Here is a 16904-nt window from a genome sequence, read left to right as displayed (position 1 = left end):
AATTGTGATTTTCTGGATGTGTGTCTGTTTAGCCATTTCCAAGCCTCTCCTCGAGGAAGCCCAGTATTATATGTAGTTAAAAAGCAGCTCCTGGTTTGACCAATCAGTGCTTCAGTAAATTGAGCTCATGATGTAATTGATGATATTAACGAGTCTCTGTGGCGGCTGTGAAGGTGTCAAGGAAAAATATGGACCCAAGAAATTCTTGTTCCTTTATATTGTTTTTCTGTTTATTTGAATTATGAATGTGACTTTATTCTAATGTATATTGTGCTAACCTCACTGCTGAGGTCAGACTTTCGCCCAGTACTGTAATTTTATAAGTGCTCAGTCTGAACCTCCTCCAGCTGTACGGACGACATCAACGCCACACTCAAATTTAACCAATACTGGATTGAGCATGTCCAGTGGCGCTGCACTCGCAGCTCTTTCAGTGTGATTTCGGAGATCATCCAGTGCTGTGGAACCAACGATGAACGTTCTGAGCTGTTGGAGGTTCACTGCCGACCAAAATCACACCGCACAGTTATGACTGATTTACTCCTATTGAAGTCGAGAACGTAGAACGCTTTCTGCTCAGGGGTCTCATCTCCTCGCAGACTGAAGGGAGCCATATTCTGGTGACAGTCAGAAACTCTGACACCCTCTTACAATTGGTATGTGATTGGTTCCTAGGCGCCTCACGGCAGTAAAAATATGAATTACACAGTATATGTGTATGTGTTTATAATCTATATAGCCATCTGCGGCTGGGGGTCTAAGAGAGCATATCTAAATTTAAAGCAAGATTGGATTGCCATACTGTGCTGCCCTCTACTTCTATTAGAAATTCATAGCCACCAACCAAATGACAACCGCAGCAAAAGCTTCATTGGTTTTGAACAGTAATGCGGATGTGTGCGACATTGGACTATAAGAACGCAGTTGGAATTGTAGTATAACACACGCGTTTATGTTAATGTTAACCTACATGTGGCTTCTGTTAGACTTCAGTTTGCATGTGGGCAGTATGATGATATTTGACATTTATCATAATAAACAATATGCTTTTCTAAGAGCCCTGACCAATTGCATGTTTCATTATGAAGAGAACGTAATTAGCTGGATTTAGTGCAGTACAGTAGATAAAATGTTGAATAAAGTTTGTATTTGTAGTTTTTGTGGCAGATTTAAGATTTGGCTCAGCTAAGTCATTGTGTGACGTGATAGAGCTGGGCAATAGGATTATATATTGTTATAATGATAACTTATGTCACAATACAGTGTAATGCTTTTCAGAGTATATTGTAGATATCATTGGTACTTGTAGAACCTTGACCAACTGCATATTTCATTATGAAAAGAGCAAAATTAGTCCCGTTCAACTTGAGTGCACAAAAGTATGCCAAATATTGATTAAAAAACGTTTACAGTTTCTAGTAGTGTTTTTAATGTTGTGCTAGTAGTTTTTTTTTCTGTTCCAACCGATCGAATGTATAAAAAAATGAATATTGCGACATACCAAGTATCGTGAAAAGTTCTTCAATCGCAAGAATCACAATAATTATATTTTTGCCGTATCACTTTATGTTAAGCAGTTCTAGGATCAGATCAAATGTTTTCTTGTTTTTGCTCTGATATCTAATCCAGCATCTTCTGTTGGCATCGCAAGCTGGTAGGGATCATGATCAGGAAATCTGGCTATAGTTGTCCAGGAAGCTTTTGATTAGTACAAAGGCACATTTGCTATAAAATGGCTGAGGTCAGAGATGGATCAGTTACAGTCCAATAAATACAGGTATCTCAGAACACCTGGCCATTTGTACACATTTAAAGGCTGCTACATGCACATTGTACTATGTTAAAATATTAAAAGGACATTCATCAGCACTCACGTCTGTAGGATAATTCCCTTTTCTTTAGTAACACCTAAAAATACAGGTCTCTGTAATTCTCAGTGCATTAAGAGCCATATGCACTCAATTAAAGAAATGCTCCTCTTAGCTCCTTAGCAGAACAGACCCCTTCATTTGCATTAATTGGGGATAAGAATAAAAGAGCTGTGTCACTAAAGCCTGCCTGATCTTCTGTGAAGCTTGTAAAGATTTAAGCTGTGTGCTGTTGAACGCTCTCGAGGCCCAGACTGTAAATCAAACCCTCCCTTTGTGTTTAGGGCTGCAATAAAAGGCCTTTTGGTTGTCAACGAGCTCCAGTCAGTTAACCCCCATGTTAGCTCTTTCATCGCTGTGAATAAAGTGAAACATCTTAAATATACTCCGTGTTTTCTAGGTTATATTGAGGGTGTCATGAGAATATTAGATTGTTATGAAACTATTTCTGTTTTAATAGAAATATTCAACCTATTTCTGCATGTTTACTTTTTAAAATTGTTTTGCTTAGTAATGATATGAGGCATTGTCAAATAAGCGTTATTTCTTGAAACAAGCAAAATAAGATACAATAAGATATAAGAAGCTTTCACTTGGCAAGATATGATTTTTTTTGTAGTGTATTAAAGGAATATGCCAGCATTTTTCAACCAAGTCTCTGTCTGCCACACCTGTATCGTGTAATTCATTATTATGGGCAGCAGTTCTGAAGAGTTTCCCTGTGCTTAGTGTAATAAGAGAAAATAAGTTGACTATGAACACTTATAATAGAGGCCAATGGGCAGTCAGTGAAATGTTTAGGTGGGCAACTGCTGATGAGTTCCTCTAATACTCATTGCAAAATATGTTTTTGTTGGGTCAGATCTAATCAGAGCTCACCGGCCACAAACGAGGGCAGTTCATACCGGAGCAGTATGCTGCCTTTGTTTGTGCGCCTCTAAATAGTGTGAGCATAGCGGCAACTACGAACTCACTGTGCCATGTTTTTTAAACATAAAAATATGCAAATTTGTCATCTTTCAGTGATATTCGGCGGATTTGAATGTTGCCCGTACCACTCATGTGAATGTAGATGTGAAGAGTTTTTCATTTTAGGGGAGGGGAGGGGGGGGTTGGAGGGGTTGGAGGGGTCTCTTCTAGGGGTCTCTTCTAGCAGAGAATTCTGAGTGAGAATCGCAGCACAGAAGCAGATCAGATCTTTATTGACCCACAGACATATTTTAATAGACCTTAATCTGATCTAAGATAACGTTACTGAAACGCGCAGTGCCGCATTTCGTGAGCAGTGAAGGTGGTTTCATTTTCAGATCTTTCTTCAGTAGAAAACGGTACAGCATAAATCATCATTTGCAAACAAGACACTTAGTTTTCATATCATTTGTGTTTTGCTATAGAACATGTCTATTACTGATGCAACTACTATGAGAGCTAAAGGACTATCTACGTGACATGAAGTGGCAATCATTGGGGTCCAAGCACTATATGAGTTACTGAGCCAACAGAGCACAAATGTGTGGTTTTTAGGGTGGACTTCATAAATAATGCATGTAGGGTCTCTAAACAAGATTCTGTACACACTCACCTTGGTATAGTAAGCAACAGATATTTTACAAGTAAATAAAAACACCTAGAAAATTGTACATTGTTTGGACAACTTATATTTGCAAACTCATTTAACTAAATCCCATAGCCTTTGTATATTAGTCTGCACTAGCATTACCATTGCATGATGAAATCACAATTTTTTTTTCTCCTAAGAGACACCAGAACCCACTACAGAGGACTGATTTCTGAATTTGTCACCTTTTTCACTGCTCATGAGTTCATGTCTGAACACAATCAAGCCTTTATTTCTGAATCAGTGCTGATGGATAGCAAGTTTCTCCCAGACTTGGTGATGATGCCGCATACTGTGTGCCTGCCATGTGTGGACTGCACCCCTGACCAGGTGTTTCTCTGTCTTACAGCGGTGAGAGTGGTGCAGGGAAAACCGTCGCAGCCAAGTACATTATGAGCTACATCTCCAGAGTGTCGGGAGGAGGCCCTAAAGTACAGGTGAGTCTGAAGGGCCTGTTTGCCCTCACAACTACACGGCACTATCTTGTGCTTTCACGCTTTGTTCAGAAGCTAAGAAGTAAGGATGCACCAATATGGAATTTCTGGGCTTATATTTATCACCGATACCAATAATGATTTTATTGTTTTGAAAGAAGTTAACACTACAAACCATATATGAAGTGCAGAGTGACAGGTTCTAGCTTCAGAAATGCATATCATTGATTAATTTAGCTGAATCAGATAAAATATATAAAGCAGACGCTTTATCCACAGCGACTCATAATCCCAGGTGAATGCGGCAATAGTCAAGAACTCTTATTGTTGTGGAACTGGACAAGGAATCAAACTATCCATCTTCTGTGTGTGGCACTGTGGTGTAATACACTGCTCACATTTAGTGATTAATTATTTGGGAAAGACTTGTAGAAAAGAACATGAGTATACATGCATCAGTTCATGTGCATGCACAAGGCCGCCAAGCAGTTAGTTATAATAGCTGTTACACAGCAATAATTTCAGCGTTTGATAATGGAATGTTTCCCATTTGTCTGGGAATAATTATGCAAGAATAATCTTGCAGTCCAACTGAAAGGCGAAAGAGATCTGTAGAATCTTTTTTACCCTCAGAGCACTGCTCCAAGATCCTCATTTAATTTTAAACTTCAGCCCCCTCCTCTTCTGCCATCCCTCTATCCTTCCATCCCTTTGTCATATCCTCTTGCCCCAAACCCACCCGGCATCCCACAACCATCTGTCCTCCCTGCTGCCCCCCAAAGTCTGCCCTTTGCTCCCCACTCCCAGTTTTCTGCTCCAGGCCCAGTTTGTGGGGATCAAAGCTGGATCATGAGATTCCACAGCCGTGGACACACACGGCGACTGTGTTAGGACTTTCTAAAGCTTACTTTAATGCTCTTTTCCATCCTAAGCTCTTTTAGAGCACTGAATGCTGCTCCATATTGTGAGAACTTAAAGGGGAATTCCAGAGATTTTCCAAATGTTCTGCCTAACAAAGTCTACGAAGTCAGAATTATTCAAAGTGGTGATCGGAACCAGCCAGCTCAAGAATGCAATGCCTCTGAAAGCTCCGTCACGTAAAGATATCTCAAAATGAAATGATTATGAATGTGTTTCCTGATGCCTGAGATATTGTTTTACTATTGTTTTGAGATTAAATTTTGCCCTAAAATTTAAACATGTACACTATATGTCCAAAAGTTTGTGGACACCCCTTCTTATTAGTGAAGACAGCTGTATTAAGGTGCACTCACTGCTGACACAGATATTCACGTGCACACAGCTTGTATAGTCTCCATAGAAAAGCATTGCCGGTAGAACAGGATGCTCTGGAGCAGCTGCACATGAGCATAAATTCACCATGTCCAATGCCAAGCGTAGGCTAGAGGGGTAAGAAGGCACCAGCATTGGGCTCTGGAGTGATGGAGCACCATCTAATAATTTTTCACTGCTAAATGCAATCAAGAACCTGCATAGAAGTGTAGAGACAGTTATTGCAGAAGAGGGGGGACAAACTCCTTTTTGACACTCTTGAATTTGGAGGTGTCCACAAATTTTTGGCCATATAGTGTTTTTTTTAAAGTACATGCTGGGTTGAGAGGTCCAAGCGGGGCATGTTATGGCAAAATAGACCCCAAAGGAAACTTAGTTTTAATACTTTTTACCTCTGTTTTGCCATTATCACCTGTACAAACTTAGAAGAAACATGTATGTACACTAGCATTTTGAAAAGTATTTAAAATAGATATATTGGAATATATTTTAAAATATATTACCACAGCACGACTACTGCCAAACATTTGATCCAAGAAAATTCAATGTATCTTTATTGATTAGGGTATAATGTGGTGTATAGTCAGTTATATTGTCGTCAGAATTGCTGTTGTGTCCTTGAACAAAGCCGCGTGTTGTGTTATCAGACCTAATCTGCTCTGCCTGCTCATGTTACTCCTGCCTTAGTCCATTCCCTCTTGTCACATTGTCATTGTCACATGACTTTCTCCCTTTTCTGCCTCTCCTCTGTGTCACTGACTCCACAGATACATGATACCCACACCAGCACTGTTAGCTTCAGTATCCCTAACCACTTCTCTCTCTCTCTCTCTCTCTCTCTCTCTCTCTCTCTCTCTCTCTGTGTCTCTCCATTGTCTCTCATTCTTACTGTCACTGTCTCACTGTGTCTCTCTCACTGTCTCTCTCTCTCTCTCTCTCACTGTCTCTCTCTCTCTCTCTCTCACTGTCTCACTGTGTCTCTCACTGTCTCACTGTCTCTCTCTCTCCTGTCTCTCCACTGTCTCTTTCTTACTGTCTCTCTCTCTCTCACTGTCTCACTGTGTCTCTCTCTCTCCTGTCTCTCCACTGTCTCTCTCTTTCTTACTGTCTCTCTCTCTCTCACTGTCTCACTGTGTCTCTGTCTCTCTCTCTCTCTCTCTCTCTCTCTCACTGTCTCACTGTGTGTCTCTCTCTCTCTCTCACTGTCTCTCTCTCTCTCTCTCTCTCTCTCTCTCTCTCTCTCTCTCTCTCTCTCACTGTCTCACTGTCTCACTGTGTGTGTCTCTCTCACTGTCTCTACCTCTCTCTCACTGTCTCTCTCTCACTGTTTCTCCCTCTCTCTCCCTCTCTCTCACTGTCTCACTCTCTCACTGTCTCTCTCTCTCTCTCCCTCCCTCTCTCTCTCTCTCTCTCTCTCACTCTCTCACTGCCTCTCTCTTTCTCTCTCTTTCTCTCTCTCTCTCTCTCTCTCTCTCTCACTCTCTCACTGCCTCTCTCTCTCTCTCTCTCTCTCTCTCTCTCTCTCTCTCTCTCTCTCTCTCTCTCTCTCTCTCACTGTCTCACTCTCTCACTGTCTCTCTCTCTCTCTCCCTCCCTCTCTCTCTCTCTCTCTCTCTCTCTCACTCTCTCACTGCCTCTCTCTTTCTCTCTCTTTCTCTCTCTCTCTCTCTCTCTCTCTCTCTCTCTCACTCTCTCACTGCCTCTCTCTCTCTCTCTCTCTCTCTCTCTCTCTCTCTCTCACTCTCTCACTGCCTCTCTCTTTCTCTCTCTTTCTCTCATACACTGTCTGGTTTATTGTTTATGGCTTATGGTTTTGCTCTCCTGATCCTTTAGAGATGGAATTTGCGTTGCCCTATGAGCCACGACACAGAACAAAAAAGATAAATGGTTTACACAACATAAAAAATCAGACACCTGTTTCTGTTATAGTACACTTAAAGGGCCCATGTCATGGAAAAGCACATCCTCCCTTTTTCAAAATAAGGGTTTATTCATGTACATACATTATTTACGCCAATATTTAAGTCCATATGTGCAAAATAAGCACATTTACATATGTCCACCTATTCAGCCTACATCCGTTTAGCCCCGCCCATTCACACTGAAGTTGTAGTGAGTGTTTCAGCCCGGGCTGCTTTTCGAGTGAGGCACAAAACAGGACAGCCAATCAGAGCAGAGTTCATTTACATGTATATCACCTATAAAAGCACAACCTGTTTAATTCTAAGGTATAAAGAGAGGTTAGAAAGTGGTTATGTAGAGATGAATGATGACTCTTTTTAGTACACAGTACAACGCTACTATAACAGTATTAGGTCTTCAGCGAGGAACAATGAATTATAAGAACAGGGTAGAATATGGGCCCTTTAATCTCTATTAACATTCATATTTAAGTAAAGCAGTACACCCTATAAAACACAAGGTAATCGTTTTGAATCTGAATCGTCTTTACCCCGAATTTAGCACTGAGAAATTGAGTTATTATGCAAATTAAGTGCATTTCTCTCTACATCTGTAAATGAGAAGCTGCTGTCGTTTGAATAATCTCCAGTTTTTACAGTATCGGGTTTTTTTTTGGAGCAGTTGTTTCTGTGAAACCGCTGTCTGGATTCCGCTCAGGCTTTTTTTTTTACAGGACAGTTCAGCGAGTTTACAGCCTTCCCAGAAAAGCTACCATACGACGTCTGTGCATAATAAAGGATGCGTAAATAGTCTCTCTATCTGCATTCAAAACGCTGATTCAAAATGCATGTGGTCCTGAACTGCAGATGGTTCAGCAGAGATAATGCAATCCAGGCAACAGATCTGCTTGTGTGTGTGTGTGTGTGTGTGTGTGTGTGTGTGTGTGTGTGTGTGTGTGTGTGTGTGTGTGTGTGTGTGTGCTTGTGCATGTGTGGGAATGTGTGTGCATGTGTGTGTGTGTGTGTGTGTTTGTGCATGTGTGTGTGCGTGCACTATAACCTACAACAGCAACGATATGGTCCTGACTTTACAAAGGTTTTTTTTTAAAAACGAGAACTTCAGGTTTATTTTTAAAACCAAAAGTGCTGAATTATTTCTTATCTGTAACTGAAGTAGTCACATGCATACCACTAAGCTCGCAACAAAACCTTGTATCTCCATTTTTGTCAATTTTCAGTTTTTGACAAAATTTGAAAATGCATCTTGGTCTTTATATTGTGTCTAAATTTCATGAAGGATGGACCAAAATAAATGGCCAAAAATGACTTGAAAAAAAGTCTGGTTCCATTGACTTACATTGAAAGTAATGTATGTTTTGTCCTTCTCCTGTAAAATGTGTTTGATAACCTCAGAAAATGATCGACAGACTTCTAAGACTGAACTTTGGAGGTGTGGAAAAATATCCCTGCAGATTTCTTTGAACAGCTGTGCAGTTAAGCCCAGAAATATTTGGACAGTTTCGCAAGTTTTGGTATTTTAGCTGTTTACCAAAACATATTCAAGATACAGTTGTATAATCAACACGGGCTTAAAGTGCAGAATCCCGGCTTTAATTTGAGGGTATTCACATCCTAATTGGAGGAAGGGTTTAGGAATTAGGAATTACGGCTCTTTAATATGTAGCTGCCTCTTTTTCAAGGGTCCAAAGGTAATTGGACAGTTATCTTAAAAGCTATTTCGTGGGCTGCATGGGCTATTCCCTCATTAATCCATCATCAATTAGACAAGTAAAAGGTCTGGAGTTGATTCCATGTGTGGCATTTGCATTTGGAAGCTGTTGCTGTGAACCCACACCATGCGGTCAAAGGAGCTCTCAATTGACGTGAAGTAGACCATCATTAGGCTGAAAAAAAGAAGAAGTGCATCAGAGAGATAGCAGAAATGTTAGGAGTGGTCAAATCAACAGTTTGGTGATTTGCCCATTGCTGAGCTCGGAAACTCAAAAAGCCATGGACGTCCACGGAAGACAACAGTGGTGGATGATCGCAGAATCCTTTCCATGATGAAGAAAAACCCTTCACAACATCCACCCAAGCTAAGAAAACTCTCCAGGAAGTAGGTGTATCAGTATCTAAGTCTACCATAAAGAGAAGGCTTCATGAGAGCAGATACAGAGGGCTCACCACAAGGTGCAAACCATTAATCAGCCTCAAAAATAGAAAGGCCAGATTAGACTTTGCCAAAAAACATCTAAAGAAGCCTGGAACTTCTGGAACAGCGTTCTTTGGACAGATGAAACTAAGATCAACCTGTACCAGAATGATGGGAAGAAGAAAGTATGGAGAAGGCTTGGAACGGATGATCCAAAGCACACCACATCGTCTGTAAAACGTGGTGGAGGCAGAGTGATGGCATGGGCATGCACGGCTTCCAATGGCACTGGGTCATTAGTGTTTACTGATGATGTGACAGAAGACAGAAGCAGCTGGAAGAATTCTGACGTGTACAGGGATTTACTTTCTGCTCAGATTCAACCAAAGGTTGATTGGACGTCGCTTCACAGTGCAGATGGACAATGAGCCAAAACCTACTGCGAAAGCAACTCAGGAGTTTTTTAAGGCAAAGAAGTGGAATATTCTGAGTCAATCACCAGATCTCAACCTGTTCAATCATGTATTTCACTTGCTTAAGACAAAACTTAAGGCAAAAAGACCCACAAACAAGCAACAACTGAAGACAGCTGCACTAAAGGCCTGGCAAAGCATCACAAAGGAGGAAACCCAGCGTTTGGTGATGTCCCTGAGTTCCAGGTTTCAGGCAGTCATTGCCTGCAAAGGATTCTCAACAAAATATTTCAAATGAACATTTTATTTATGGTAGTCAATTTGTCCAATTACTTTTGAGCCCCTGAAATGAGGAGGCTTTCATTTCAAATCCAGTGTGGTGGCATGCAGAGCCCAAATCATGAAGATTGTGTCACTGTCCAAATATTTCTGGGCCAAACTATGTGAGTCTCCTGAAAAGGAAGGAAGTTGTAATAAAGGCAAAGATACATTAAATACTGAAAAACGGTCATATTCAGTTGTTGAGGCTTCTGTGTAATCTTTATAAGATATATATATCTTAATATATTATCATTAAATATATTTCTGCTTTTTTCCAGGAGCTGAAAAATGAATAACTTGTATTTAATGGCCATTTTGAGGTTTGCACAGTACTGTAAATGCTCACATAATACATAATAGTAGTGAATACAGGTATTTACATATATATCTTACATATGGGACATATAAATGACCCCATATAAATGACCTCGCAAGGTATGAAAACTAACGCATGTGTGATGTGACTGTACTGGGCTGTGCCCAGGAGGCTTATGCAATTACACCTTATCCTCATCACTGCTTCTCACTCTCTCTCTCCCTCTCTCCCCTCAGCATGTCAAAGACATCATCCTGCAGTCCAACCCTCTCCTGGAGGCTTTCGGAAACGCCAAGACGCTGAGGAACAACAACTCCAGCCGATTCGTAAGCCCTCCTCCTTCCATGGCTTTGCTTTATGGAGAAAAGCGGGCGCCTGAAGTCATGCGGTCTGCCAGATCTCATTCTCTACATAAAGCTGAGCAGCTTCCAGAGCTACACAGGGACCAAGGAAAACAGGAGGAACTTCCAGTGAAAACAGAGAGAGAGAGAGAGAGACATTGAGTGAGAGAGAGACAGAGAAGAGTGAGAGAGAGAATTAAGTAAAGAGAGAATCAAAAGAGAGAGGGGGTGACGGTGAAACAGAAAAGTGAGAAAGACTGAAAAAAGTGAAAGATGAAGAGAGAAAGAGAGAGAAAAGCGTGACTGACAGAAGAGGTAGTGAAGGACAGAGAGGGGAGAAATGGAATAGAGTGAAGGAGCAAAAGAAAGTGACAGAGTAAAAGAAATAGCGAAAGGGTGAAAAGGGTAAAAAAGGGAAAGAGGCTGAAAAGGTGAGAGGAGAATGAAGAGGAAGGAGAGAGAGAGGGGACCGAGAGAATGAAGGAGTGAGAAACACAACAGTGAAAGAGTAAATTAGAGAGAAATCTGAGGAAAAACATGACACAGTAAAAAAGAGTGTGAGTGGAGGAGGGCATAGAGGGAGAGAAAGGGTGAAAGAGAAAAGGTGAAGGAGAGGGAAAAGAAGTAAAAGAGTATGAGAGAGGCGAGAGAGAGAGAGCCTTTCTCATCAAAAGTTATATTATTAGCCTCTCTCTCTCCCTCTCTCTCTCTCTCGGGCTGCATTACGAGGCTGAAGCAGGGCCTGTTAAAGCCGAGGGGCGGAACGAGGGAGGATGAGAAGGAGAAAGTGGATCCAGGATCAGTCTCCAGGGGCCAGGGAGATATATGAGCATGGGTAGGCGTCACTTGGCCAGGGGGTATTTACAGTATACTGAAGGAAAAGAGGAGAGAAACACCAACCAGCTATTGTAAAGGGAACTCAGTAGAGGTGGATTCATGGGTTTCACCTTGGAGTCATTGAGAAAAAAGAGACGTGTGAATTTAACCAAATGTGCATCGTTTTCACATTAATGAAATATAGCACATCAGCACAGTTTTGCCTTTTAGTTTACTTACCTTTGACATGAACTTGGTTGATGAAGCATTTTGCCATCGTCAGAACGAAACCTTGTATGTCCAAAGTGGTAATTTTACAGGAGAAGGAAAAAACCTACTTTACTTTTAATGGAAGTCAATGGAACCAGAATTTTTTCCAAGTCATTTCGGGCCGTTTGTTTTGGTCCATTCATCATGACGTTTACACACCATGTAAAGGGCAACAGGCTTTTTCATGATATGTCAAAAACTGAAAAACTACAAAACTGGAGATACAAGGTTTGTCCTGAGAGCAGAGATATATTATTCATGTGGAAATCAGTTGTTAATTCGGTGTCACTCTTTTTTGGTGTATGAGAAGTCAAGGGCAGTGCTAAAAGCCTGTGTTGGCTGAAAATGGTTTGTTTTGGACTGAAGGTTGCAAGAGGAGTTTGATTCGAAGCCTCTAACATCCATTACAGCCTCTCTAACCATAATACTCATTTGAAGATTTTAGCTGCTGCCGGGAAGCCTTTAATTCCAAGGTGGCAATCTTCAAATCTCCAACTGCTGCCTCTGCAGCTCGTCCTTTAGCCCTTTAGCCTCAGTCCATCACTCTGAGCTTCCACCGTGTCAGCTTTGTTTTGGTTCTCCTGGGTTTGGTTTAGTTTTGCTATGGGGGTGCAGGGGAGGTGTTTAGAGGAAGAACAGGATTAAAGAAACCTAGCACTGCTGGGAACCAAATGTCTTGGTCTACATGTGTGTGCAGTGCCAGAGTAAACTCTGACAACCCGAATGAACCATTGTGAATGAAGGAGAATGTTCTAGAACCACATGAAAGGTAGGGGTGGGTGTGGGGTTCCAGAACTGTGAACAATCTAGAAATGTATTAATGAGGTACAACATTTTAGAACAGTATGAATGGGAGTGAATATTCTAGAACCAGGTTGATATTGGTGAAAAATCTAAGACAATGTGAAATGGGAAGAGCGTTCAACTCCAAATCTATAAATCTAGAACAATGTGAATAAGGGATGGTGTTCTAGAACAGTGTGAATGTAGGTGAACATTCTAGAACAGTGTGAATATGGGTGGGTGTTCTAGAACCGTGCGAATGGTAGTAAACATTCTAGACCAGTGTGAATAGGGGAGGATGTTCTAGAACAGTGCGGATGGTAGTAAACGTTCTAGAACAGTGTGAATAGGGGAGGGTGTTCTAGAACAGTGTGAGTGTGGGTGGGTGTTCTAGAGCAGTGTGAATGGCAGTAAGCATTCTAGAACAGTGTGAATATGGGTGGGTGTTCTAGAACAGCGCAAATGGTAGTAAACATTCTAGACAAGTGTGAATAGGGGAGGATGTTCTAGAACAGTGAGAATGGTAGTAAACATTCTAGAACAGTGTGAATAGGGGAGGGTGTTCTAGAACAGTGTGAGTGTGGGTGGGTGTTCTAGAACAGTGCGAATGGTAGTAAACATTCTAGACCAGTGTGAATAGGGGAGGGTGTTCTAGACCAGTGTGAATAGGGGAGGATGTTCTAGAACAGTGTGAATAGGGGTGGGTGTTCTAGAACACTGCAAATGGTAGTGAACATTCTAGAACAGTAGGGGAGAGCATTCTAGAACAGCATGAATCTATGTTAACATTCAAAATCTCAGTGAAAATGGTAGTGAACATACTAGAACAGTATGAATAGGGGAGGCCATTCTAGAACCGTGTGAATGTAGGTGAACAGTCTAAAACAGTGCAAATGGTAGTGAACATTCTGGAACAGTGGCAGTGTAGGTGAATGTTCTGCAGCATTACAGCATGGATGAGTAGAACATCCTGTAACAGTCCGAATGAGGACAATATTTTAGATCAGTAAGAATAGCGTAAAGGTTCTAGAGCAGTGTGAAAGGACTGAACATTCTAGAACAGTGAGAATGGGGAGAGCATTAAAAATTGAGAATGGAGGAGATCACTTCGTTTCAGGCCACTCAGAATGGGGAAGAATATTCTTTAACAGTGTGAGATGGCGTGTGAGATCCATGTGGATGAGTAAAAATGTTCTAGAACAGCATAAACAGGGAGAACAGCCTAGATAGAACAGTGTGACTGCTGGGGGAACATTCACGAACAGTGTGCGAACAGTGTAAATGGAGGAGAACTTTGTAGAAGAACAGCGCACAGATACAGCACACCAACCTGTTGCTTGAGTCTGTTGGCGTGTGTTGGGGAGCGTTGGGTCGATTTGTTCTAGGCTTTTGTTCAGTAAATGTGAATGTGCTCCTCCTGCAGGGGAAATACTTTGAGATCCAGTTCAGCTCCGGCGGTGAACCAGATGGCGGGAAAATCTCCAACTTCCTGCTGGAAAAATCTCGCGTGGTCACGAGGAACCCGGGAGAGAGAAGCTTCCATATCTTCTACCAGGTGAGGGCCAGATCCAGAGACTTCAGTTTAGACTCTCCCTCCTCCCTTCCTCCTTCGGTCCAGGCCAGCCTGCGGTGCTAGAGGAGATGGGGGGAGACCAGACATGACAAAATTCACAACAGCAGCATTTGGCTCTGCACTCGGCTGTTCAGTTGGTCTGTTTACCGCTTGAGCTCTTTGGAAAAGAAACAGGCTGCCTTTCCTCGTCACAGCGGAGCGTCAATACATCTACTCTACTGCTTTTTCTTGGATTATGAGAGTTACAATTAGACTAAATGGGCCAGAGCATGTGCCCTATAATAAAATATATTTGGGAATTTGTTTTAGTTTGTGTTTTATTCGATGTTGATGAATGTAGACAGACATAATACAGATGTAACAGAAAAGTCTAGTATTAAAATAGGCTGTGAGAGTCTGTACATTACTGTGAATTTACCATGGTTAAGGGAGTTTTAAGGCTTAGTGCCCTTAAAGAGCATTTCAAAATTTCTGCCCAGTTCAGTTGTTGAGATATAAACAAAGTAATTCTGTTTGTTTGATGGGAAATGCACCATTCTAGTGAAACCTGCTAAGATTTTACAGTGGTGGAGATGGCGCCAACCTGTCTACAATGCAGATGTTAGCCAAATAGCCAGATGTTCTTTGGGGACTATTTTGCCTCACAATGCTCTGCTTGTACCTCCCTGCCTTGAAAAAATTATTTTAAATGATATATTTTAGGCCTAAACCTCATGTCAGCATGAAGCAAAGCATTCGTAGCTCTTTTAGATGCTTCAGACGTTTGGTTCCTATAGCCTACGACTTGGAGCTGGGCGATATGGCCAAAAATTGTATCACCATAAACAAAATTCATATTGTTCGATAAATCGATAGATATTGCAATAAATGTCAAATCATTATTTCTTTCAAGTTTGAAGGCTGATTTTTGCTCATGGGTGGTTAATTGTTTTTTCAAACAATCTTTAAATCTCAAATCTTTTATGGTCAGAACACGACAAACACTCAGCAAACAGTGGAACAGTTCACAAATCTGTCATGAGAGAAGGGGAGAAAGTTTCTGGTTGGCTGTTTTTACCAGCTGGAAAAGCACAGCAGCAATTCTTGGAATAGTCATAATATAAGAGAGATTATTTTTTTGGCTATCTGGTGACGAGCACTCGGCTATCCCGTTACAAATGATAAACAAGTGGCCAATAACAGTGCTAAACTGTTTAGCTTCTCAGCAATGTCAGCTTAGGACGAGCAGGAAACCGGCTGGATCACGCTGCCTTACTGCCATCACTCCTACTACATCCCTGTCAGAGCACATCACAGTATTCAGACTCCAGCTAGCAGACGACTGGATTTCTCTATAGAAATTTGAGGGGTGAACCGCAATATATCTAACACCAGACAAGCAGAGTCCTCCTGTTAGCTACGTTTAAATTGAAGTAGGTGCTTTTGTGTCTTGTTTGATCTGCAGTATCAATTTGCCATGCTGTGTGAGTGACGGAGCGCTGCTTCAAATTAGCCAGCTGCTTCAAGTTAGCCAGCTGCTTCAAGTTAGCCAGCTGCATCAATTTAGCCAGCTGCATCAATTTAGCCAGCTGCTAAAAACAGCTATTCTGGAAAGCGCTCTCCCGCTTTCCAATGCCTCACAGCTTCTTCAGTGTAATTTCGTTTAAATTCTTTCATTGTTTGGAAATGCACTATTACTAAAATATCATTAACAGCGCTTTAACTGAGAGGTTTTAACACTGCTAAAGTTGGTTAGGATGTACAGAAACAGGTGAGTTCACTGTAGGACAGTTACGCCACTTGGTCACACGAGAACAGATCACAGGTCACTCCACTCAAACAGGGAATATATAACTCCACGTTTCAGACGTTGCTGAAGTATATTTGGAGACTCATTTTACTCATTGCCCCCTCCCTCTCTAATCATGTCGAAAAACTTGGAAGATCGCCCTCTCCTGGCGACAGCAGAGTGGGGGTGCTTTTCTTCAGAAAATACCACCAGGGCATTCGCTAGAACATGGAAGTGTGAGAACGATCAATTATATCAAATTTATCAAACAGTTCTTCTAGTTCTGTCGAGGAAACTTGTATCGCGATAATTATCGTTATCATCGATCACGATATCAATTACTTTCAGTGCGACTCTGCTCCTGCTCAGATTTAGCAACCGGAACTGTTCGTTTAAGAAATTATAGATGATTTCCCATCTTTGTAATAAGAAAAAATAATAAATCTAATGCTCATAACTTTCACCTTGTGCTGTGTAGTTGATTGAGGGGGCCAGTGGAGATCAGAAGAGCAGTCTGGGAATCACGAACCTGGACTACTATTCCTATCTGAACCAGTCCGGATCCTACAAGGTGGATGACATCAATGACAAGAGTGACTTCCAGGAAACTCTGGTGAGTGACTCAGGCTGCCTGAGAAGTTTCTCAGATGTGAGGATGAGAAGTTTCCCCCACGCTTCAGGAGCAGAGGGTGACTTACTGCAACATGGGCCTGATTTTTAGACACTTTTATTCCAGTTTTCGCTGTTGGGTTTTATACATTCAGGAAACAGAGTTTACCAGATCAGGTACAGCACGAGACCAATAGAGTACAGATATACAGCAATGACAGTGCACTGGAAATGAGAGAGAATTTCTGTTTGCTTTCTTTCTTTCTTTCTTTCTTTCTTTCTAGTGTTGACCTTTTTCTAACAAAAAAAAGGAGCACTATCTTAATTTTTAACATTTTTTTCATTTAATTCATTTTTCTTTTCTTTACTTTTCCTTTCTTTTTCTTTTCCTTTTGTTTTGTTTCTTTCCTTTTCTCTCTCTTCCTTTT

The 16904-nt window shown here is 41.3% G+C and overlaps 1 protein-coding gene across 2 annotated transcripts in view; it reads left to right on the top strand.

Annotated features, from left to right (window-relative positions):
• The window catches only part of myo1ea (myosin IEa), a 122065-nt gene that overhangs the window by 55810 nt on the left and 49351 nt on the right, over positions 1-16904 (top strand). For both annotated transcript variants that reach the window (XM_017711660.2, XM_017711659.2), the window contains exons 5-8: positions 3836-3923; positions 10553-10642; positions 13950-14081; positions 16346-16480. In XM_017711660.2, the coding sequence (XP_017567149.1) occupies positions 3836-3923; positions 10553-10642; positions 13950-14081; positions 16346-16480 (445 nt within the window). The remainder of the gene's footprint in view (positions 1-3835; positions 3924-10552; positions 10643-13949; positions 14082-16345; positions 16481-16904) is intronic.

This window comes from Pygocentrus nattereri, chromosome 25, assembly GCF_015220715.1.
Source record: "Pygocentrus nattereri isolate fPygNat1 chromosome 25, fPygNat1.pri, whole genome shotgun sequence".
NCBI lineage: Eukaryota > Metazoa > Chordata > Actinopteri > Characiformes > Serrasalmidae > Pygocentrus > Pygocentrus nattereri.
Note: the sequence above shows the minus strand (reverse complement) of the source record. Positions and strands in the feature narration are given on the sequence as shown.